The sequence below is a fragment of the Tinamus guttatus genome, unplaced genomic scaffold, assembly GCF_059628265.1.
Source record: "Tinamus guttatus ecotype Peru unplaced genomic scaffold, ASM5962826v1 Tinamus_guttatus_pri_ptg000327l, whole genome shotgun sequence".
Classification (NCBI taxonomy): domain Eukaryota; kingdom Metazoa; phylum Chordata; class Aves; order Tinamiformes; family Tinamidae; genus Tinamus; species Tinamus guttatus.
In genome coordinates this window covers 678,817-703,137 of record NW_028288861.1, presented here as the reverse complement: position 1 = coordinate 703,137, position 24,321 = coordinate 678,817, and the positions used below count along the sequence as shown (strand labels likewise).

Sequence of the window (24,321 nt, the reverse complement as noted above, 5' to 3'; positions counted from 1 at the left end):
ATTAGGTTTACTTGATTGTCTGCCATATTTACCTCAGACCACAGGACTAACTGAATGCCCTTCATATTAACTCTCTCATCAAATAATTATTATTGCTTTTTCCATGCAGAATTACTACATGCAACATTTACTTTAATTTCCTCTGAATATTGAATAAAAAGTGTATTCATTATAGAAGATATTTACTCTCAGAGTCATGAAGTCATGAACTCATTTTAAGGACGGAGGAAAAGAAGCAAATATAAAATGACTATGGGCAAGACATGCTGTCTGCCTCTACAGTCAGCTAAATGTCTATCACAGAGAAATGTGTTTTCCAAGGCCAGTTGTGGCACAAGTATTTTTAACTTGCCACTGCTTACACTGGTTTAAATCTGGAGTAACTCACTGAAGCTAGAGAGTAGAAACCTGGAAGAATTCCACTAAGTGGGAGAAGAGTTTGGCTGCAAGCATATAAAGCTAATGCTGTTAATCTTCTTGGTTCTGGAGTTGGTCGTCACTTAAACATTTGCCACGGTTGTAGTATCTAGGAAGACACTTTGATCTTCTTAATTGAAAATATGTATTTTCTCCACGTGAAAAGTGTCTGATTGTAATACCTCTATACTGCCTAATCTTTCCAGGTATTTCTTTTCACACCACTTCTAGCAGGTAAGGATAGGATGGACACTAAGCTGAGTTGCACAGAGATTGCTCATTTCAGAGCAAGGATTTTTTTTTTGCTAAACCAAAGTCTTAACTGTAAGCGCCTACACACACATTCAGTTCCCACACTGACTCAACACTGAAAGTATATAAACCTATTCAATAAAAAATATTTCATTTGTCAAGTTAGGTTATCTGACATGGTCAGGCACTGAGTTGCAAACATATCACACAGCCTTGCAGCTCCTGCCAGAGTTCCGTGAAGAGTCACCAAATACACTCCTTTCTTTTTAATCCACACATTTTGATCTACTACATCAATTTGCAGCATAAATTCTCCAATAAGACAGATGTAAAAGATGGGCCAAACAGTTCAGCACAGTTGAGCTCTCCCTTGGTTGTAGGACCCAGCCTTAGGCCCTAGCAGCGATGATGTGAAGAGCTAATGGATGGAGCAATCACCAAGATGCTGTGGACTCCCAAAGTGGTGTTAAAAAAAAAAGATGCTGAATCAATAGGCAAATTTTTTGAGACATGCACCTAGGCAGCAGAGACAACCTAGATGTGCTAAACACAGCAGACTTGAGCACCACTGTTAACTCGCCTGCAGGAAGACTAGCAGCCCTGGAGACTGAACTCTGCTCTGCTGTTACACGCTGTTTTCTTTTCCCGATTTTCCACCACATGTTTACTCTTGAAAGACAGAAGTGTCTCACTGCAATCACCAACTAAAAAGCAGGAGATTTTTCCTCACATACATAAATACTTTTTATCATCTTTATTTTAATCTTTATCTTTAGAAAGACAGCAAAGATCACCAATAGTTAGCCACTTGTGAGAAAGGAATGGTGAAGAGACCCAGGGTTACAGAATACTCTGCATCAGCTCCAGCAAAGTTAAAGAAGACATTTCCATTGACACCCTGCGATTTCCAGTGGGATATTTTCGACCTGTATACCTCACACAGGCTGTGATTTGTAACTGTTTCCAGAGAGCCCCGTCTTGCAACATGCTAAACTCTTTATGTTAGTAAAGCTAATAAGAAAAAGGTTCAGGCATGTCTCAATGCTATTTTTGTATTCATATTTATGGCTGGAATTTTTCTAGGTGGTCTAGTGTCTGAAGAGATGTCTGTATACTAAAAAGTAAAACAAAGATGTGCAAAAACTCCCATGAGAGAGCTCTTAAATATATTTCCTTAATTCTAACATGTTTATAGGTGCCTCCTAACAACAGAAACAAAGGGGGAAGGTAGTGTGTGAAGACCAGCATCAAGGACTCAAGTTATCATTCAAAGGGGGAAAAAAAAAGTTATTGCTAAAATGGAGTTTTGCAAGACTATCAAGGAACACCATTATTAAATAAAGCTGTAAATAGATCAGTGCATACGGCTGCTGTTGCACGGAGGTCAGTGAAAACCGGTTAAGTTGTGAAACAAGCTTGTTTACTAGTTTGTTACTGTTTACTAGTTTATATGCTGATACAGAAGCCAGAAAACTGACTGAAGCAAAATCCTTCTAAGAATATGTCTCAACAAAAGGAAGAGATGAGAGGAAATTAAGGGAAGGAAAAAAAAATGTATTTTTAAGTTAGTTGAAGATATATTTTTAAGTTGATATAACTATAATTATAAATTTCTATATATTTCTTCCTAGAAGTCAAAGAATTCAGTTTGATTCAAGGGAAAGGTAGGCAATAATCCTTTTGCATAAAACTGTGCACGTATGGTGGCTGTGCAGCTAGTATCCAGAGCACCATCTACTGACATACGAGAGTATGAAACGTTCTTGTTTCCTGAATCATCTTTATTGCAGCTCTCACTGTTTGTGATTTCAGCTGTGTTATGTTCCACAATCTGTCCTTCATTTAGCTGTACTTCAACTCTAATTCACACTCTAGCATATAAAAGGCCTATGAGGCAAATAAAATACGCTGGGAAATAATCAGGCTAAGGAACTGCTCTTCCTATGTCTCCAACCAGCATATGCTTTATCCTGAATGTGATGATTTCCATGAGTAATCACATCACGCATACAGCATAAAAATGCCTGCATCAAAGAAAAATCCTCTTGCTTTGGCAGGGACTAAAACATTCATCTAGAGAGACCCTAATATCTCTCTCCTTTTGTCGTTCTGCGTGATTTACACCAAATCTCAACTTGGCTGAATTGAGCTCTAATGACAGCAGTGTTACTTTGATTGCTCATAGGGAAAGCCAGCAGTAAGCGATATGCCACAGGGATCACTGTGCCTGCCTCCCCTGCCAAGCTGTGTTAAGGTTTTAGAGCCCCTACCGCTCTCTTTACTTCCCTCAGAAAAGAGGAAGTGGTGTAGCCCCCGCGGTTCCTATTCCTTGGGCCAGAAGAAGCAGAAGTTGAAATCTCAAGATTGTTCTGACCAGTTGTGCTGTGCTCATTCTCCAGACTTGCGTGTGTGGCCCTGAAATGGCTCAGACGACAAGTTTGCAGATGCAAGATAGTGAGTGCTATGGGAGCTGTGTAGAGCTCTGTGGGAGAAAGGGACACATACTTCGAATGTAGATTTGAATTTCTCTTATCTCTCTGTTCATTAGTATATTAAATAATAAAAAAAAAGAAAACAATAGAGAAAAACATTACCTGTGTAGTTTAGCCACTAGTTACCTTTCCTATGAATTAAAACAAATAATGAAAGGGAGAAGGGTATGTATTCAGTAGCTGAAGAATTTGTGGGAGTAGTCAGGCACGGATTCTGTCAGAGTCCTGGTTTCATCTTCGTAACACACTCTTCCCTGATACAGAGCCCCCAGCTCTTCAAGGAGCAACCATATGGTTAGGCAGAGGGGAACGGATGCTGCAAAGAGTATTTGTTTTTTTACTGTGTTCTCAGACAGAGATCTCCTTGGGGACAAGCTAGGCTTAGGCTGTTGCATAACTTTGTTGTATTTCCTAAGCAAATTTTGCAAGATCTTTTTCAAGGGTGTGCACAATTGTACATTTCTTAGCTTATAATATTATCTCTTGCTTCTGTCTTAGCAGCTCCTGTGATGGGACACTATTGGCAAACATCTGGCATTTAACAAAGGCGCTTCTTTGACAGTCCATTTGATATTTTAAAGGACTGTGTGAATATTAAGTGGACACATGCAAATCCTGCCAGATTCTTTCTGAGAGAATTGAAAAATTTTTCAGCTTCCTGCATATTCCCAAAAGACATGTTAAAAAAGTCCTTTGTGGATGGCCCTTCTGATGTCATCCCAGCAAGAGCATGTTGAGGTCAGCTGAACTTTATGCAGTACAGGCATTTGGGGGAAGGGAGAGAGGGCTATTCTTAATGAGCTTCGAAGTTACTAATAATTATTCTAGTATGTTATTATTGAGCTCAGAAATATATGAGAAGCCTTCTAAGCACGTCAGCTGCTATCATTTGGAATCAAACCCGCCAAAAAAGGAAAGAGCAAGTAATAAATATACTAGAAGGTCAGAGGAAGAATTTGGCACTATCAGAATGGAATGGGTCTAAGCATTTTTCCTGATGGGGGAAAATCGCCATTGCAAAAACGATTGTTGCTATTTATGAACATCAGGTTGCTAAGTGACATCATGTGATAGTCACTGCTTCATCGGCCACCCACAGCTCTCAAGGAACAGCAACAGAGGGGGTGAAAGGGGGTGAAAGAAAACCAAAAGGCTGACTTACTCTTTAAAAAATGCCTATAGTTTGGAAACCAAACAAAATAAGCTTTCCATAAATAGCTTACATCTTTTTTTAGCAGACTCTGTTAGAAATGGGTTAAGAGTTTTTCACAAAAGCAATGCATAGGTGAATCATCTAAAAGAGAAAGCCTCAAAACTAAAATCTAACTGCAATCCCAAATATAAAGGTTAGTCATTTGCTTTTATGTGTGCATATGTAAATATATGAGTATGTCTGTGTGTGAGTGTATTAAATTTCTGATATTCAAAAGAGATTAGATTTCTGTTACAAGACACAAAATATAGGGCTTTAATCTTGCTTATTCCAGCCTTTGCATGACCAGTTTCATTGCAAACTGCCTGTGTACAACTACTGAGACCTTTCCATTAGAAACGTGACTGCAGTAGGCTTTACAGGGAGAATAGGATTTCATTGCAGGCACATTTCTTTGTTTACATTTTCATTTGTGCTATTAAAAAAAAAAAAAGACACACACACACAGACACACACACACACAACAAGAAGACAAATATGCTCTCAGTTCATTTTCCCATGCTAACAGAGTAGCTTTTTTGTCCATGGCAAAGACACCTCCCAGACAGGGAGTTCCTTTCGGACTTTAGTGGTTCACTCCCTTCCTGTTTGAGACCAATTATGTCTCATTTGCAATACCATTAGTCAAGGAAGTGGTTATCCTGAGGTCGCTTCTTAGCTCACCCTTCCTAAACAGCACTGGGATGCCTTTCTTCCACGCCACAGGGCCATGGGGTTGGGCCCTCACTGTGGTGCAGCCTCTTCCAAGCGTACGAGCCATGCAAACCTTTCAGGATTGGCCACAACTGGTGCAACTTAAAATCCACCAAAATAATTTGAAGCTGTGGTTTGAAAAATGAGGCTGGCTATTTATTAAAACAGCAAGCGTGATCATAGCAAGCCAACTTGATGGTTTAACAGATGGAAGCTTGTTAAAAATCTTTATTCCAATATGTTAAGAACCCAGTTTTGCAACAGTTTGTGAAGTATGACTTGTGAGTCAAGCCCCAGTGAAACGGATGTCTCATACATTGCAGCTCTCAGCTTTACATTCAGGACCTGACATTTGCCACTTTATAATGTTTTGATGTGGATTTTTTTAAGAAGCAAAAGATTCCTACCATTAATAGCTGTCCCACATGTTTCTTGTCTTTTATTTTAACTAGAATAGACATTTTGCTATTTAATATTTTATCAGTTGAAGAGAGTATGATGACTATAACTATTTCTTAAGTTCATTAAATCCTGGTCTACCAGCTTAAACATCCAGATAACACTGGATGCACAGAAAGTTTTGAGTGATTTCCCAAGATCACATTATGTATTTGGATAGCACAGGCATCATTTTATCTCACTATCTGCTAAAGGATCTTCCTTTCTGACTTTTGTACTGCTCACCAGAAAGAAACTAACAAGAAAAACAAAACAAACACACAAAAAACTCCAGCAATTTCACTCAAATATGGCAGATCCATAGAATAAAGAAATAGGTAGTGATACAAAGTGACAGTCGTGAGCTGGAAGAGAGAACCTTTACAAATCCATAGGCTAGCACTGTACATTCCTGGAATACTCCGTAACCTCCTACTGCAACTGACGTTGGTTGTGGGGACGTGGTAGCAGGTTTCTGACCTCAGGGAATCCCTCTCAGGTGACCCACATACCCAGGCACATGCCTTCTTCATTTATATCTTCAGCATATTTCAATTAAATTTGTGTTTGCATGATGAGACTTTTCTATGCTCTACTTTCTTCCAAAGGCAACAGGTACCACTGAAAAAATCATATATATATATATATAAAAAGAGTATAAAAGCCTTGAATAAAATTTTGTGTACATTCATGAAGATATTAATTTTCCATGAGAAAACCTATAAGCAAAACCACTTCAGGCTTCTTTTTTTCATCCGTTACCCTAGCTTTCTGCTGAAATGGAAACTTACTTTTCAGTGAAATGAGTGAAACAGAACAGAGAAAGACTGCAATACACGCAGCTCCTCACAGTGAAGCCTCACCACTTAACTTCTGAGAAATAATGTCAGTGTAAATCACAATGTGATGAATGCTTCACTGACGTGATTCATGCCATATGGTGTCATGAGCAAAATGGGCATAGTTTATTTTTGAAAGAATGAGAAATATGAACTTGGAATATTCATTGCTGTGTCCTGCCAGGCTGAGCATTTGCTACAGCAGGGGCCAGACTTACTGCAGGTCTGTTTTTTCTTTTTTTTTTTTCTTTTTTTTTTCGCTCACTTAGTAGCATATGTTGCAGTAGCTGGAGGCTTCAGTCTCATTCATAATGGAATAATGTCCACAAAACTATGACCAGTACTAAGCCTTCTCCTCTGCAAACATCTAGAGACTAAATGGTCTTCTCACCTCATCTTAAAAACAAACAAACAAAAAAATTGCAAGAGAAATTTCAGAAGTAAAGTTCTATGTCCAACAAATAAATATATTCAGTGCAAGAGTTCACTTAAAGAAGAAGAAATCTAGGAATACATTAGGAATATCTTCAGTAGACCTAATTCTTCTCTTGTAACGCACCACTGGAGAAAAAACACAGAAGCTAAAGGACAAACATGGATGCCAGGGCTGCAATTATATTGTAGTTATAGAGCTGTAATTATACTTTTTTATCAGAGATACCAAGAGGTAAATGCACATCTTGCTGTGATAGTTAAGTTCCCAGTTCTACTCCTTTTAAAGTAAGTGACAAAAATCTCAGTACCTTCGACTATGTGTGTTTAGATCAATAACACTACAGAGCTAAACTGTGCTTTATTGATTTTATTACACCTGGAGGATAATGAAGAGAAGCTGCTTCCTGGACAAGTCCTGGAGAAGGAGGAGTAGTCAAGATGTCGCAGTCAGCGAGCAGTGTTGTCTCAGGTTGTGCCGCTCTCACCAGAGGGGTATGTGGAGTTGAGCACTGCCCACTTCTGGCCTTTCCCTGCTGTCTTTGCACAGACGTGTGCCCGAGAAAATAGTTTGAGAGCAGTCCTTTTACTCCCTCCATTTTCAAGAAACTGAAAATTTTGTTCAGCAGAATTTATCACTACACATAATTTCAGGAAAGAATTCATTCTAGCTCAAGAACTTGCCTCACTATTTCATGTGACTAGGTTTGGTGTGGGTGAAGTTAAAAGGCTGATGTCTAACTCACATGTTTGTAATAAGGGGCCAGTTTCAAGCAAATCAGGGTGGCTCTAGGTACATAATGGGGGAATTCTTGCAGCTAGTATAAATCCATACAGTTTCTGTGAGGTTTAGTACACTATCATTCCCATCCACTTCACTTGCAACATAGGTGCAATTTATTTATAGAATGATTTAAACTAGCAGTCCCAGCACACAATGATCTAATGAGGGTGGTACAGCCCAAGGTATGTACCTTCAAATTATCCTAAGAGAGAATAAAGAGTTCATACAAGGGTTAACATCAATTTTATAATCTGTTTTTAAACTGTCAAGTTACACTTGTTCAAATGCCAGCAAGTCTAAGGAACACTATCTCGTTTTTTTTTTTTTTTCTAACAGGCTAAATGGCTAGTACTTGTTTACATACAGAAGTTGGAAGTTAAACAAGCTTACTCTATGTCATAATAATAACAAAAAAAAAAGGAGGGGCAAAAATGTTGTGTAAAGAAGTTGTTTCATTTTAGCATTTAATTTTTTTATCTATTTTAAATTCACTTAATACAAGCTTCTCACACTGACTTAAGCATGCCGTCGTCTCTCTGTTAGTTTCCAACTGTGCTTGTACAGCACAGCACTGCATGTAGGCAACTGTGTGTTAGAGGAGAACATTTATAAGTGTTTAATGCAGTTTATTCCATCTCTTCTCTGCTCCCATGGTCCCCTCTAGTGGTCAATAGTTGTCTGCTGCATGTTTGTACTGCGAATTATGTATACTTGTTCTGCATTGAAACAGACACTGTTTCCTCCTCATTTTAATTCAAGATATGTTTTGTTTGTTTGTTTCTTTGATTGATTTATCCGGGGGTGTGTATTAAAAGGACAAAACAAGGGAATCTTTGGAAATGTGCCGTTTTTATACATTGTACCCTCAATGTTCAACCAGCGTGTCCGTGGTGACACACGGCCCCGTGGCCTCTGCCTGGACCTTCCCTGTCCCCTCAGCACCGTGGTGCCCGGGGCCTTCGCGCAGGCCTGGCAGCGGGGATGCTGCTCCGGCCATTTCCAACCACACAACCCTCATTTGCCACACTCTTATATAAAAGTAGCTGTGCAAGTGGTTGAGATTAACCTCACGTTAACTGTGGTGGAGAAATGAGTCATGTGTTTTGTCTTTTTGGTAAAGATTACACGAACTTGTAATTACAGAGATGTAATGTGCATTGACAGGTAGCCTACTTCCAAAATTCCCTTCTCCTTCCTTCCAACTAATGCTTCCCAGTATATTTAAGAGAGGTGTAAACGGCTACAGCAGCATGTACTTTTAGGATTCCATTTTGTAGCAGCTTACACTGGTGCTGCGTAGAGCACCAGCGCTGAAATAAACCCTTTTTGCTTCCTTTCAGCAGGGATCCCTTTGCTGAGGCTTTAGGGGCGCTGGAGGATGTTTCAGCGGGCGGCTGAGCCCGGAGCGGGGACAGGCCGTGAGCTGTTAGCTGAAACGGGGGTGTCTGGGGCCCGTCAGCCGCGCGGCGGGGCCGGGCGGCTGCGGGAACGCCGGCGCCGGGAGCGAGTTGCGGGGGGCCCTTTTGAGGCGGGCACCGCGCGGCGCTGCGGGCTGCACTGCCGCCATGAAGGAGCTGGCGCCGGGCCCCGACATGGAGAGCGACATCTTGGACGCGCTGGAGGCCCTGGGGTGAGCGGGGCACCGCGGCGGGGGCGAGGGGAGGCCGGGGCCGGGGCGCTGCCCGCGGGCGCTGCCTGCGGCTTCCTCGGCCTCAGCGGCGTTTTTAGAGGCGTCCGACCGTTTCCCCTGTCCGGAGTGTTTCAGGGGGCCCATGGTTAACGGTGCTGGCGCTACCCAGGGCGCCGGGAGCCCCGCGGCAGCTGTTGTGGCCTCGCGGCCGCCGAGGTGGCTCCCCGAGCGGCCTCGCGGGCCCGGCGCTGCCGGGGCGGGAGGAGCGGGGGAGGCCGCGCTTGGCGCGGGCTCGGAGCAGGTGAAATCTGCAGAAGCAGCATAAAACTCAGTTTAATTTTCAGTTGTCTTTTATTATTTATAGGACTCTAGGGCAGGAGTTTAAAAATGCTGCAGAGAAAATTGCTGGGCCTGCACGCTTGCATTTGTGCTTGGTTTCTGCTCAGTGCAGCGTGTACGGAAAGCCTGGAACTGTGTGTTTATTGTGTGTGCCTACCCGAGGCCTGTGAAAGTGCCTCTCCTGTTCTCTGGCAGCACGTTTCGTTTGTTCACAAGTTTCCTTGCATCTTCTGGTTTGCTCAGAAAAATCCGAATTACATGTTCATTGACAAAAGTAACTTGCACAGACTTTTTGTCTCAGTGTAGTTCCTAGCCAGCTTATGATAAAAATGATTAGAAAGCATTCATGTTTTGTGTTTGATTTGTTTCTCTTTGCTGTTGTTTGTGAACAGGTACACAGGTCCCCTGCTGGAGGAGGAAGCCCTAAAGAAAGCAGCAGAAAATGGCTTGTCTTCACCAGAATTTTTGGAGCTCTGTGCTTGGTTAGGTTCCCAAATAAAGCCACTTTGTAATATGGAAGAGAGCATCACTTCAACAGATGGTATATGAAAATGTATTGAAACTATTTAGTGTTTGTTCAGTGAATTCCAACCCATATTGCTCAGCTCATGTTAAAAAATAGTGCTGAAGTTTAGAAGTAAAGTAACTGAAAGAAAGCCCACCTGAGACTTGCGCCATCATGTACATGGTTCTTGCGTTTTGGTTTTGTTTCATGAAGACTTTTTTAAAAAAAAATTCCAAAACAAAAACAAACCCACAAAAAACCCACAGCTTTTTCTAGAACTGCATAAATATATAGCAGGTACTTGCATACATCATATCAGTGGTTGTAGTCTGTAACCATATTTTGATATTTTGCATTTCAGCATAGTAGCTCTGTGTGCCCATTTTTGCTAGCCAGTGCAGAGCAATGTGCCAGTCAGGACCACGTGTAGACAAGTGGCTTGCAAGTCACCAAGTGCTGCTTGGTCTTGGTGCTGCCTGGGGGGTGGAGGAACTTGGATGAGAGTTTATATGATTTGAATATACCCACTTATTTTTTCACAATGAAGCACTGAAACAAAAAACAAGCATTGAAAATAGAAACAGACTCATGGATGTGGTTTGGTTGTTCTGACCCTTGTAACTTTTTCATCTGAAAACTAATTACTTCAATACACTTATTCCTCTTCTGCTATGTGTCATCTCTGTAAAGAAAAAAAAAAGCCATTAATTTGCATTTATTTATTTCTGCAGGTGATAAAGACATAGAAAGCTTCCAGCTTGAGATTAGTGGCTTTTTGAAAGAAATGTCTTGTCCGTATTCATCACTTATATCTGGAGATATTAAACACAGATTAAGAGAGAAAGAAGATTGTCTTAAACTACTGTGTAAGTTATGGTCATTTTTCCCTTTTATATTATTGGAATATACATGCATGCTCTGCCCTTACTTTAGAATTGATGTTAAGTAATTATGCTTATTTAAGTAACCACCACTGGGGTGACATCACTACAACCTAGCTGTGCATGCATCGGATTGGCTGGGGAGAAGTGGAAGGGGTAAAACTAAAAATTGTTAGTGATGGATGTGTCAACCTACTGAGGCTCCCCATCTCCCTGTTGATCCAATTCCAGCTCTGTTCAAGCTGATATCTTGCATCCCTTCTTTCTGAGAGGTTTTGTGGCAGCTCAAAAGAAAATACTACATGATTTGAAGATGTTGAAAGCAGGACTGAGAGGAGCAAAGTGTAGCTTTAAGCTGAGCTTGGGCAAAGGAATCCCAATTGAGACCAAGTATGGAGAGAGAAGGCATCCAGTGATGGTGGTGGGATACACTTGAGGCTTGACAAGAAACACATGGGCTAGCAGCAGGAACCTCTGCAATAATGTGGCATTACATCTGTCAGGGAGCTAAGAGGCTGGGGAAGCACTAGTTAAAGGAAGAGATTAAGCAGATGAGTGTGAGGTGTTGGCTAAAGATGGGAACATAGGTGGGAAGCAATTCAGACAACGAATGGGGAACTACGCTGGCTTGTTTAGGAGAGGACAGAGGAAACAATCCCTTTTATCATTATCTAATTGTTTGCGTTATAAGAGTGTGAGCACAAAACATTGAAATTTCCCTATATGTGCCATTATGGCATTTTTGTCTCTAGTATTTCTAAGTACAGAACTTCAAGCTTTGAAGATTTTGCACAACAAACAACTTAAAGGCTCTCACTCGGAAAAGCACAATGAAATTCATCAGGAAGTACAAGCTATTTGTGATGCAGTGGGCCTCCCAAAGCCATCATCTTCTGATATTCCTGCCTTGCTAACCAATGTGGAACTGAAGGTACTTTTGTGTTTTCTTTTTGTACTGAAACTGATGTCTCTATAAGCGTTCTCCTTAGAGTTAAGGAACACAACAGACTTAGTTTTGTCCCGTGTTAAAGGAACAGAACTCCAATCCTGCAATTGCAGGACAAGAAGACCAAACTTCCAAAGTACATTGAAGTTGCTCGGTTACAGGCTGTGAGAGATTCACTGTCCTTTCTACTTTTATTGTTTAATCCTCCAGAAACAAATGTTTAACACTACTTAGATACCTGCACATCAGTCTGCAAAATCTATAAAAGTTTACTGCAGGAAAAAATACAAAATAAGTCAGTTCAAAATTATCTCCCTTATAATCTTCAGCAGTTACTCATTTCCTGAGGCTGATGAGTGCTGACTGTATTTCTTGGCTTATTGTCATTAAATTGGGGCTCTGCAATTCCTGCTGGCATGTTCAGGGCTTGTAACTAAAAGGTATTGTCCTTTGTGCTGCATAGCACTCAGTTCCCACATAACCATCTTGTTTTTTATTTTCTATTTCTGTCCTATAAGGTAGTTTCCAGTGCTGGTTCTTACAAAAATATGGGTAGAACTATTCTTTGCTCTGGACTAAAGCTAGTTTCTAGTTGAAGAAATTATTTTCAACTTTGAAAGTGGAGCCTGGAAGTGCTCATCTCTCTGCATAGCCTATGTAGTATTCTTGTGTTGAATTTGGTACATAGGCAGATGCACAAAAATATTTGATAAGTGATATGACATAAGTAATCGGGGCTGGCAGTTTGGCTTGTTTGTTGTTTCTTTTCTTTGTTCTCCTTTCTACTTCATCAAAAGGAAGAGGAGGCAAGGGCTCCATGGTCAACCAGCAGATCTCAGTTACCTGATTTAAAAACAAACAAAAAAAAATCCCCGGTGAAAGTGTTCAAGCAACTAGATAGTACAATAGTATGTGCTCTAACTTTATCCAAATACACAGATTGCTCAAGTAAGCTATACCAGATCTTACAACAGAAAGTAAGAAACTGCCTACCTCAAAAAAACAAAAAACCCAACTTTTCTAGGAATAGGCAATTGGAATTCACTTAGAAGTGAGAACTACATCCAGTTGTTGGTTTTACTACAGAATCAGTGTATATGTAAACTAAGGGGTAGATTTTGAAAATGCCTTTCATTAAGCTAATTGTTGGTTTTGTCAGGAATGCTATAGGAAGATAAACGTTGGGTTATTCTTGTTCTACAATTATGTAGCTTTGCCACACATTTGTTGATCTATTCCTTATTGCTTCAATATATAATTTCCTTATGGATCAATATACCTCTTAGATCTATTTTTAGTGCCATTTGAATCAATATGAAACCAACAGTTTCAATATTTAATTACCACCAGTAATAAAATTTAAGATAAAACAGTTAGCAGGATACTGGAAGCAGAGTAGTATGAAAAATGTTTAGTGTAATAATGGGAAAAAAATCAGAACATTGCTAAAAACTGTGACACTTGATAATTCATGATGTGAGATGCTATTCTGAGGATATGTTTGGATTTTTTTGTTTGGTTTGACTGTAGCTTCCGCATGACAGCTTAAATTCTGGTGTTGGTTTGAGTCTGAGTTATGTCATAAAAGGGAGATCCTTTAAAATAGTTATTTGTGAGATGGTAGGTAAGCAGGGTTCATTTTGTAGCTCAGCTAACTATTGTGGTTCAGTCTGCAAATAACATCTGGAAAAAATGGAAATGTGCCAAAAAGAGCTTTTAGCACTGGAGTTTTATGCAGAAGGCAATTCAGAGTTCAAAGGGATTGCTTTCCTGGAGTGAAGAGGGCTCTACTTTTTATTTTTAACTTAAATAATGTGACACCTCCTCCACACGCAGAGTCTGCTAAGTTTTCTGTGAATTACTAATTGCTTATTTCTGCTGCCACTTGTAAAGTTCAAGATTTTTTTTCAGACCACATCACGTTACCAGCATAGGCACGTAGGATGTTGCTGTTATGGTTTGCCTGCTTGCATGAAGTACTGAAGCGAGCAGAACAGAATCTCTGAAGTCCGTTCTGTTTTGTGAGTGTCTGTGAGCTGTTTTGCAACATATTCCAGGTCTGTCATTTGCACGTGTTTTATACCACTTGTTCTCACTTCAGGCTGTGGAAGTGGCAAACTAGTTCAGTGAAGTAGTAACAAACTAACTCATTCCTCTCTGTACCACTGAGAGTTAATAGTGCAGTTTGTTTTCTGCATGTTCAATCCTTTCAACTGGAGGTAACTCTCAACTTTTTTGTGTGGTTGTAGATGTTGTAGAGTTTCTACTGTATGTTCCATTGTCCGTTATTCATTACTTTCAAATGGAACATGTTCAGAGTTTATTTTGACATATTGCAGAGTTACTTGTGTACATTTGTAGATGTAGCTATGTTAGAGCACTGAAAAAAAAATGTCCCCATAAAATCCCATGAAATAGTGCCATATGTTACTTTTTTAGATTCTTAGGATTCACTAAAATAATTTCGTTTTCTACATACCTTGCTGTTTTGATTTAATTAGGTTTTGTGTAAAGTCGTGCTATCGACTTTTAAGATAATACATATATCATTTGTGAAAAAAACTTGCATAATAATCTGTGATTTTTGTTAAGTGTGCAGAAGTGCTTGTGTTTCACCATGTCCACTCTGTCTGGTGTCTGCAGCATTGTCAGTAGCCGTGTGAGTAGTTCTGAGGCTAGTTTGGCTGTGCAGAGCACTCTACCAAAGGGACAGATCGCACAGTGTTTCTTGGTATGGCACATTAGAACCTTGATTGTGTTTTTAATGATTTGTCAGATTATTTAAAAGACTACTGTAAAATCAAGAACACTTTCAAAAACTGTAACTTTCAAATGAACACTGATCAAATATTCAAAAGAATCTATACTAGTGTTGTGCTTTGTAGCTCTTACATCTGGCTTATTTTTTTTCAGTTAAGATAGTGTGGATTTCATGCTTAGTTACAGTGAAAGTGACTTTCTAATCCTATTTAATATATTTGAAAGACTTAATAAAAGTTTCCCAAGCATTGTTTTGCATTCTGTTTTCTACAGTGCCAACAGCTGTCCCATAATAATACATAGGGAAAAGAAACTGTAATTAAAAATAAATAAATAGAATTGAACTTTGATCTATGAGAAGACTATTGTTAAAAACACATTTGGGGATGTTTTCTAGGATTTGTTCAAAATTAAGTTAGCATGTTACAGTTTTGGAAGTTTTATAGCCTTAATGGTACCTGTACCTAAGGTATGTAAGTATAAATGTAGCTGTGGCAACCAAGGCAAAAGAGCAGTCTGTGTGCGTAAGCCTCTAGGCACATACCAGAAATACAGGGGAACTTTAAAGTTGGAGAAATACTGAAATTAAAATCCACTTCAAGTAAATGGAAGAGTGGCAGATTATGGCTTACGATAGTTTATCCTCAAAGTTTCTGATGATCTTTCTGCAAATGTGGGATGCACCTTATGGCTAGGGACAATGTACTTTCCTTAACGTGTTGACAGTTTAAATAATATAGTGACTTCTCTTGCAGGGTCAGGGTTTTTTCAAAATCTGAGGAGTCTTTGAAGATGCATGTATTAAGGGGCATGGAATTAAAAACAGGAGATGAGAAATGACATGTTCAATAAGTAAAGATATGTTTTTAGTTGGTAAAAATAGATTATCTGCATATTTCTTACAAATCCAAAATTTTTGTCTAAAAAAAACAATAACTATTTTTTTATAAAATGTTTTTAGAAACATTATGAACTTTCAAACCACTCATATAAATATTTAATATTCTAGTGTAATTACTAGTACAATATATGACACTCATGTGGACATTACTTTTAATATATTTTCCCACCTACACAACACGTCCAACTTCTTCCTGACTTAAACAAAAAGACCCTCAGTTTTATCTCCTTCATCGAGCACAGTAGTTTCCTGGCAGACAGGATGAATATCAAAGCTCTTGCGCTTATAGCCCTAGCAGGCCAGCAGGCTGGGCAGTGCCTTCTGCAGTTGTATTTCCTTGTAAGAATCCTGCAGATGAAAGTGAGAGAGTTGAACGTTATTGGTGATGCAGTTATCTGGATTTGACTTTTCGGTCATATCCAGACTTCACAAACGTGAAGCTGGGCCTGTTCATCAGTGGAAAGATTCTTCCTTGGATGTTGCTTGATTAATGAAATTACCTATGGATTAAAATCAAGGTTGAAGAAATTTAGGGCAGTTGGGAAGTCAGAGGATTCTTTCATTTATTTCTTCCTGTTTCCTTTGGTTGTGGTCCGATGTTTGCTTTGTTCTTGTTTTGTCAAGTGGCATATAAAGCATGGTGTTTTCTAGACATCAAAGTTACGATCCCATCATCTAGCTTCTTCTAAATACTTGATTTAAATATGTTATTTTTGCCTTTTCATTAGAGAAATGCAACTTTTCTCTGACGATTTAGATTTTTTTTTTTCCGTGTTGAGTAAGTTGTCTCTGTTTCTTTTCCTTTATCAGTCTCTGGTCTATAGTCTATAAGTTACTTTCATTTTCCATTTTACAGTAATAAGATTACACAGTGCTGACCTAGATATTTTAACTGTCATCAAATTCTTCCCGCAAGATGTATTGCTTTTATACGTGGAGCCCAGAGTTGTATTTATCTCTTAGCTGCTCTTATCCAGCAAACCTGCATTAATTCTAATCTGTAGACCATATTCAGCAACACAGTTCCCAGATTTCCTCTTTTATTGTATAGCTGTAAAGCACATTACGAGGTGGGGATTAATCTGAGTGTATGAGAATTATATGGGCGCAACTTCCATCCTAGACATCCCTGAAAGTCTTTTTGTAAACAAAGGTTGCAAAGAAGTGATCGCCTCCCGAAGGCGATGTAAAGGCAAAGTACACACCTTGATTTTCACGCAGAATTAGAGATCAGGTTTGGTTCTTGGCACATGCAGGAAAGGAAAAAGAAATAAGTAATCATATGAAATGTGAGAATCAATTTATCAAATGCTGCTATGCAAGTACCTTTTTCAGTCAACATACTAGATGCTATAGAATTTGATCTGTGTTCAGTTTAGAGATCTCTGCAGACAATATTTATAAAATGTGTATTATGTGCTAACTGACAGAGCGAGTAAAGATAACATTGGAGGGGTGAGCTTTGGACCATGTCTTTATGATAAATTGTAATGTAAATATCTGTATGCTTACTTGAAATCTTACCTCTTGAGAATGTAACTGAGGGCTCGTTAGCCACAAGTTTTACAGTAGCGCATGTATTGCCTTAATCCTTCCCTGTGACATGTAATTGAAAATTAACTGTAGATACAGCCTTGTTTTAATTGATTTCCTTTGATTCTTCCTGCAAGTAAGTGAAGATACAGTTCTGCTCATGATGAGACTGTGTTCATAACTTGCAGGAACAATAATATAGATGTAGCACCTAAAAAAGAAAACAATTGGCCCAAAAGTCCCATGGGATGTTGTGCACATTCATGGTAACATTTGTAGAAGAGAGCTGAACTGTAGGAGAGCGATAAAGGAAGTTCCTTCAAACACAAAAGGTAGAAATTCTTGTAATGAAAGAGAAGGATGCGGCTGAGTCGGGAGGGCAGGAGGAGCAAGCCTTCTTCATCACCAAACAGTGACGGGCAGAAACTAGCAAGAAGTAACTTGCTCATGCAGGGCTGGTTTGGAGTGAATAGAAAAGTCTCGTTAAGTGAAACCTGTCATTGGCAGTGAAACTCCTTGCTTTCAATTCAGCTATGATTGCAGCAAATTGTGCTGAAATAAGTGTAAATATCATCTGTTTTCTGAGTATGTGTTTTGTTTCAGATAAAGGACATTCTCTCGAAAGTTCAAAATAATCACGTGGGAAAATCACTGCTAACAAAACCTCTGAATTCTAGTCAAGTGGTAAGAAAACCTCTCTTCATTGTGTTGATTTTTTTACCTGCTGTATATATGAAGTCATAATGGTCACCAGGGGTCAGCCATTTTAACTGCTGAGCAGGATTAATTTTCGCTTGTTCACCTTTATAGAATTTGTGCTTTTTCTTGTAACGCTGTAGGAAAGACTGGAAAAAATCAACGACGCTCTTCGAAGCGAGTACGAGTGCCGCCGCCGGATGCTGATGAAGAGGCTGGATGTGACAGTCCAGTCTTTTGGCTGGTCTGACAGAGCAAAGGTGAACTCTGCTATAGTTCTTGCTTCTTCTGGGGAGAGTCAACCACAATTCCCCGGGCTTCTTACTGAGTCTTTATAGCATGTAAAAGCACTTCCATGACAGCTGTTTTCTTTCCAAACAGTTTCTTATCCTGAGTTGTTACATCCAAGTCATAGCCATTGAGGAAAAAGAAAGATTTGACTAGATGACACAGTCAATCTTTTGTGATTGGTTAGAGGTCTGAAAGTATAATTTTCAATCTTCTCTGGGTTTTTCATTTGATAATTTAAGTTTGCCCCCTCCCCTTTTTTGCTCTATCTATCTGCCTCCAATCAGGTAAAGTAGAAAGAAACTTGAGTGTTTTCTGGCAGATAAGAGAGGAAGACAAGCACTGGGCCATTACACAGGCTGGGTGCAAAGAACAACAGCTCACAAAGTCGGTGAGATTATTCAAGTGGCTGCTACTTTTCTTAGGTTCAAAGCTACTGAGTAAACAAATGGTCAGGTGAACAGCAAAAAACACCTGAATAGCAGCTTTTATGAGAAAAACACATAATTATTCATAATGCTTCTGTCGGCCAAAACTTCTTAATTGCTCTTGTGGATGTTGTTTGTTGGTGTCATTCAAATGTAATGATTTCTTTGTACTGTTTGCGGCACTCTACATGTGTTTGTTTTGTTTTGGGTTTTTTGTTTGTTTTTTAAAAGTAGTTAACCGGTCTGATATATTTGAGGTAGAAATGGATGATGCTTACAAACTGGGGAAATACGGTATGAAAAGATTATAATTTGATGAATGTGTGTGTGTCTGTGTGTATCTCTCTCTATATATATAGATATATATTTATAGGTATGTATGTGGAAAGCTGAAGGGAGATGTTTTTGCTCTAAAAACTGCAAGATCAACTTTCCTTCCAACAGAAGGCTTGTGTAGAAAGCTTAAGATGGACAAGGTTTAAAGCTTTGAAAGTTTACCCCAAATATGGATTATTAAAAGTCTCTTTCGTCTCACAAGTGGTGTCGACAAGCGCAGCACTCTATTCAATATGGCTTTTTAAATGCCACTGGAAGACATGAGTCTAGATTCTTCTGTGCTGCTTTGAAAGTATATTTGGATAGAAACACAAAAAGATTCAGTGTGTAGTGTGTATTACCACTGGAAGATTTTATGTTGTAGGACAGGAAAAATGTGGGAATTTATCTTGCAGGTGGCATGAGATTTTCCTGCTTGTGTTATTTTGTTACAGATCTATCAATGCTACTATTAATTTTCAAATTTAAAGTGTATTTCTAGGCTGCTTATTATTCTTGCTTAAATAAACTGAAATCCTGAGTCACTTGATGCTATTCCGTTCAAAACTATTAAAAATCATGAATTCACTTGCACAGTTAAACTTAGCTTAAAGAGATTTTTATGCTGGTAAAGATAGTAAGCAAAGATGGGAAGCTAATTCATTTTTCTGTTTTTAAAAAAGATCTCTGCAAAACAGTGTGCAGGTACTAAAATATTTCTTATGTATGAATTCAAAATTTCATATTTTTTACCTTTTTTTCCTCTTATTTTTATTGTAAGAATACTGGTTTGCAAATTCTCCAAAAAGCATTTGGAGATTGAAATCATTTTGAGTTAGAAATAATTTTGCTTTTTTAAGCCAAGAGGTATGTTGTCCTTTTTACTTACTGCTTTCTTTTTTGGTTATTTTTCACTGACTAGGTATCTGTAGCTATTTGGTGCAAATGGGCTGTGGTTTGACTTTTTCACTTATTTGGTCCCACCAAAAGGTGGACCTTGCAGGTTTAAATGGATATGCAAATGTCATGCTAATTGCCTAGCAAAACAGGGATCACAAGAAGCAGCAGCTACTCTCTCATCCATCCATCCATCCATCCAGGATCAAGTGCTTATTTACTCTGATGATCATTCTAGGTGTTCCCAGAAAGAGGAAGTTTTTTTTCTTCTTTTGTTAAACAGGGCGCCAAAATGAGTTCAGAAAAGTCTTATGTTTTGCCCTTCTCAATCTTAGTTTTTTATGGCTTGTGTAGATATTTTTCTTTGATCTTTTTTTTCTTTTTTTTTTTTTTTTAAAAAAAACTTCTCACCAATTGACCTTTCTTTGAAGCTGTTTCATTTTCATCACTTTGCAGTGATCTATTAACTGTTGCTATTGAACTGCTCTCTCAAGAGATTTAGACTCTAGTTGTTAGTCTTTGGACATGTTGGAAAACAGCAAAGAATCTGATTCTGGTGAATATGTGAGTTTTGGTTGTGGTAAGTTAGGTTGTAGCATCAATTATACGTCATCAGTAGCAGCATTTTTTTTTTTCACAAGCTTAGTTGGTATGAAAAGAATTGGTAACAACTTACACCATATTATTGTAAGATAACTTAGATTTTCAGACATTACATTCTGGGTAATTAAAATTACTGAGATCGATGCGTGTCTTACAGTAAGCGTTTGTAGGCTGCCTGTTTAGTAAATAAGTTATGTTTGTTTTTTATCATTCAGGTCAAAACAGATGACATAGCACGAATCTACCAGCCCAAGCGCTATGCGTTATCTCCAAAGTCAACTATTACACTAGCTCACCTTCTTGCTGCTCGAGAAGATTTATCAAAGATCATAAGAACAAGCAGTGGATCCACACGAGAAAATACAGTCTGTGCTATCAACAAGGTATGCTCTTCCTTTCTTAATGCAATGAAGGACTGTGGGAATTTGCAGATCTATCAATATTAAGCAGAGAAAGAATTGGAATTCCTGAATTGCTTCTTGTCATTCATTTTTGCAAATTAGTTATGCCTGATGCTTTAAGAAAGGTAAGTTTGCAGCATTCTGAATAATATTGCAACAACTTCTTGTTTCTCTTGTTACAGGGTAAGACAGTAGATTTAGATGAAAAAGAGGAGGGGAGGAAGGAGGCAGAGTTCAGAGCATTTTTTTTTCTCTTTTTACAGAGCTGTTCTCTTCAAACACGAGTTTCAGAAAGCAGGACTAACCTAGCCAGTCCCCAGAAATAATAAATGTCTGGTCTGTGGGCAGCTTGGTGCATACCTCTGCTTTTTCGTAGCAGAATCCAATGAGCAATAATCCTTCCTCCAGAATCGTCCAACAGCATTCACAGATAATGATCCTTTTGCTTTTTGTGATCCTGACTGTCATTGCAAAGGGGTTCCATTCAGCGTAAAATCAAGTAGAAGTAGTTCTTCCTTTTGCTTAGTCTATAAAAAAAAAAAAAACTCTTTTTGCAGAGCTAATACATACCAGGGAGAGTATTCCATGTAAAAATAGAGGAAATGGGAAAGAAGTTGTGCTGCAGGGTCACCTCCCAAGATGGTTTATGCTCCAGGGTAGGATAGTGGGCAAATATAGTATTTAATGCTATTAAAATCCCTGTATTTTTAGTATTTCTTTACGAAGCTAGGCCTCATAGTGATGAAAACTTTCATGAAGATTTGTGTGTGTGTATGTGTGTGTGTGACCTCTTGTAAGCATGTATTTTTCTTCAAAAAGAGTTTAGAGAAGAGTTATGTATGAGTTATGTAGCTGGCTGCAGTTATTTCCATTTTACAGATGGAAAAAGGGATTGCTTTTGGAGATAACCTGTCATAAGGCAAGTTACTAGGAATCCTAGTGTCCAAGTCCACACTGACAGAACTAGGTTCCCTGTAAAGAGCGGGGAGTGAGGCCTTGTCCGTAAGAGAAGGTCCCTGGGTGTCTCTCCTTTTCCCCTTTAAACCCCCCAGCTGAACGTTGCAAGTTTTCTCCGTGCAGGTGCTGATGGGGCGCGTCCCTGACCGTGGCGGCCGACCCACCGAGATCGAGCCCCCTCCGCCCGAAATGCCCCCCTGGCAGAAGAGACAGGAGGGAGGTGGAAGAGGCGGCTGGGGGGGCGGCGGAAGGGGTGGCTGGGGCGGGGGGGGTGGCCGGGGGGGCGGCGGCGGCGGCGGCTTCCGAGGTGCTGGAAGGGGCGGCGGTGGCTTCCAGGGGGGTGGCGGTGGCTTCCAGGGGGGTGGCGGTGGCTTCCAGGGAGGTGGCGGTGGCTTCCAGGGAGGCGGCGGTAGCTACCAAGGAGGCGGCGGTAGCTACCAAGGAGGTGGCGGTGGCTTCCAGGGGGGTGGCGGTGGCTTCCAGGGGGGTGGTGGTGGCTACCAAGGAGGGGGCTTCCAGGGGGGTGGCGGTGGCTTCCAGGGGGGGAGCGGCGGCTTCCAGGGGGCCCGCGGTGGCTTCCAAGGAGGCGGTGGCTTCCAGGGGGGTGCCGGCGGCTTCCAAGGAGGAGGAGGGGGCTACGGCGGCAGGGGGGGCTATGGCGGCAGAGGGGGCTACGGGGATCAATACGGAGGAAGAGGAGGGGGAGGATACCGAAGGTACTGAAAATCCTGTAAATACTGACGGAGCAACCGGCAGCACCCGCGGCTGGGGCTTGCTGGTATCAGGAATTTAGATAGTGTTGCATTTGGTTTAGGTTAGAATCAAGTGTGACTGTATAAATCATTGCATTAGACCAACTGGTGGTGTCATTGAATTCTTCTGGTTAACTGAACAAAACTTTTATACTAAAATGAGATGAACGACGTCCTTGTTTTTCAGAATGCTTGTGTTTTTTTTTTTAATGGTCAGTTTATTTAAAATAAGCATCAGAAAACTGAATAAAACCATTTTTTTAAAAAAAAATAAAAAGTACTGGTTAATGTTCAAATCACTCTAATTATTCCGTGTTGCACCATTCTGCTGCAGTTCCCCCAAAAAGCTATTCTTCTTTTTTGAGAGGGGAAAAAAAAGTCTTAGAAACATTTTTAAATTACTCTAAAATGCTGCTTTTAGGCTTTTCATTTATTTTCCCACGTGGGACCTGTGAAAGAATGATGATACCCAATGTTAAAATACTTGAAGCTTTGATCGGAGTAGCTCAATTAGCTTTCGTATTTTTCCAGAACTTCACATAAAAGTAACAGTTCATACTCTGCAGTTCATTTTGTTCATAAATCCACTAGAGACTATTTGAAGGTCACAGTGTGTACCATAAACTCAAATTCACGGTGAGTTTTGATAGTGTTTATCGTCATTTTACCTGTTTTTATTTATGTTTCTTATTTTAAGATCATTGTGGCAGAAAGGCAGCTATCCATGTAGTAACATATTCTTTATGTGCCAAGGGCGAGCGCGCAGGAGGGAGCAGCGAGGTGGTGGCCGGGTGCCTCCCCTGCACTGGCCCTGCACCGCAGCCTGGACACCCTGCGCTCCGCCACGCTCCAGAGCTGGGTATATCCCTGTGTTTCACCATTAGCATCACTGACTTTCACGTAGGGTCTGTATCTGGTAGGCGTTAATGTTCCTCTTTCACCTTTAGGGACATGTGAACCTGCGTGCATTTGAAGCTCTGTTCAAAATCAAATGGTGATGATCTCCTTAAAAAGCCCATGACAGATTTTATTATTTAGTTGCAATAACCTTTTGATTTGAACTTTCATTCTAGATGAAATTCAGAAGGTTTCTCCTGTTCTTATTTCCCTTCTGATCATAAGGTTTTGCTTTGGATGCAAACGCCTAAAATAATGAAGCCTTCCATGGACTTCATTTCACCCCACTGCTAACTGTGCAGTTTATTGATTTTCTTCTAGTTTATTATTTTTTCTACACACACACACATCAGGCCCAAGCTGTTGTCAGCCTCTGCTGTCATTCTGGAGAGGCCCCTGTGTCCCACAGAGTATCATACTTGGGTTTTTTTTTTTTTTTTTCTTTTGGGCTTATTTTTGCCTAATGCTGGAGAATAGCTCAGAGTCATGACTAACTCAGCCAGACTATTGGCCCTGGAGCTGAAACAAGTTGGTGGGCAAGGAAAGGACTAGAAGAGTTTTCAGTCAAAGTGGTAATACTAAATTAGTTATTAATTTTAAATATTCCAATTATAAATTTAAAATGCTCCAATATTTCAATTACATTCTGTGTATCCTGTAAAAAATGTAAACTTAAAGAGGTTGGAGTTTCGTGAAAGATTTTTTTTTTTTAGTTTTTTTTTTTTTTCAGATTTTATTAAATAATTTCAATTTCCAAGTGTAGCACCAGAAGCAGAAAAGCAAAGAGAGCATCACCACATTTCAGAGGTAGCCTCTTCTTAATCTTCTGTTGTCACAGTGTATGGTAATAACTTATTTTCATGGCATTACTGCATCTTTTGATAAGTTCTTAAGTTTTGTATTTTCCAATCTTAAAGTATTTTCAAACTATTTAATGTAATTTTTTTCACATCGATGCCTGTGAGCATTTTAGTGTTTATTCACATCTATCAAAATACTGCCTGGTTTAATCAAGGTTTGGAAAAAGATTTT

At 39.6% G+C, this 24,321-nt stretch overlaps 1 protein-coding gene across 1 annotated transcript; it reads left to right on the top strand.

The window, feature by feature from the left end:
- The first annotated feature begins 9,050 nt into the window (after positions 1-9,050).
- On the top strand, positions 9,051-22,363 carry TSLIG3B (tRNA splicing ligase complex subunit 3B). The gene is made up of 8 exons (XM_088529373.1): positions 9,051-9,190; positions 9,922-10,070; positions 10,766-10,900; positions 11,668-11,846; positions 17,659-17,739; positions 17,895-18,011; positions 20,498-20,665; positions 21,764-22,363. Exons 1-8 carry the CDS (start codon positions 9,126-9,128, stop codon positions 22,361-22,363), a joined length of 1,494 nt encoding a protein of 497 aa, XP_088385499.1. The 5' UTR covers positions 9,051-9,125.
- Positions 22,364-24,321: the final 1,958 nt, after the last annotated feature.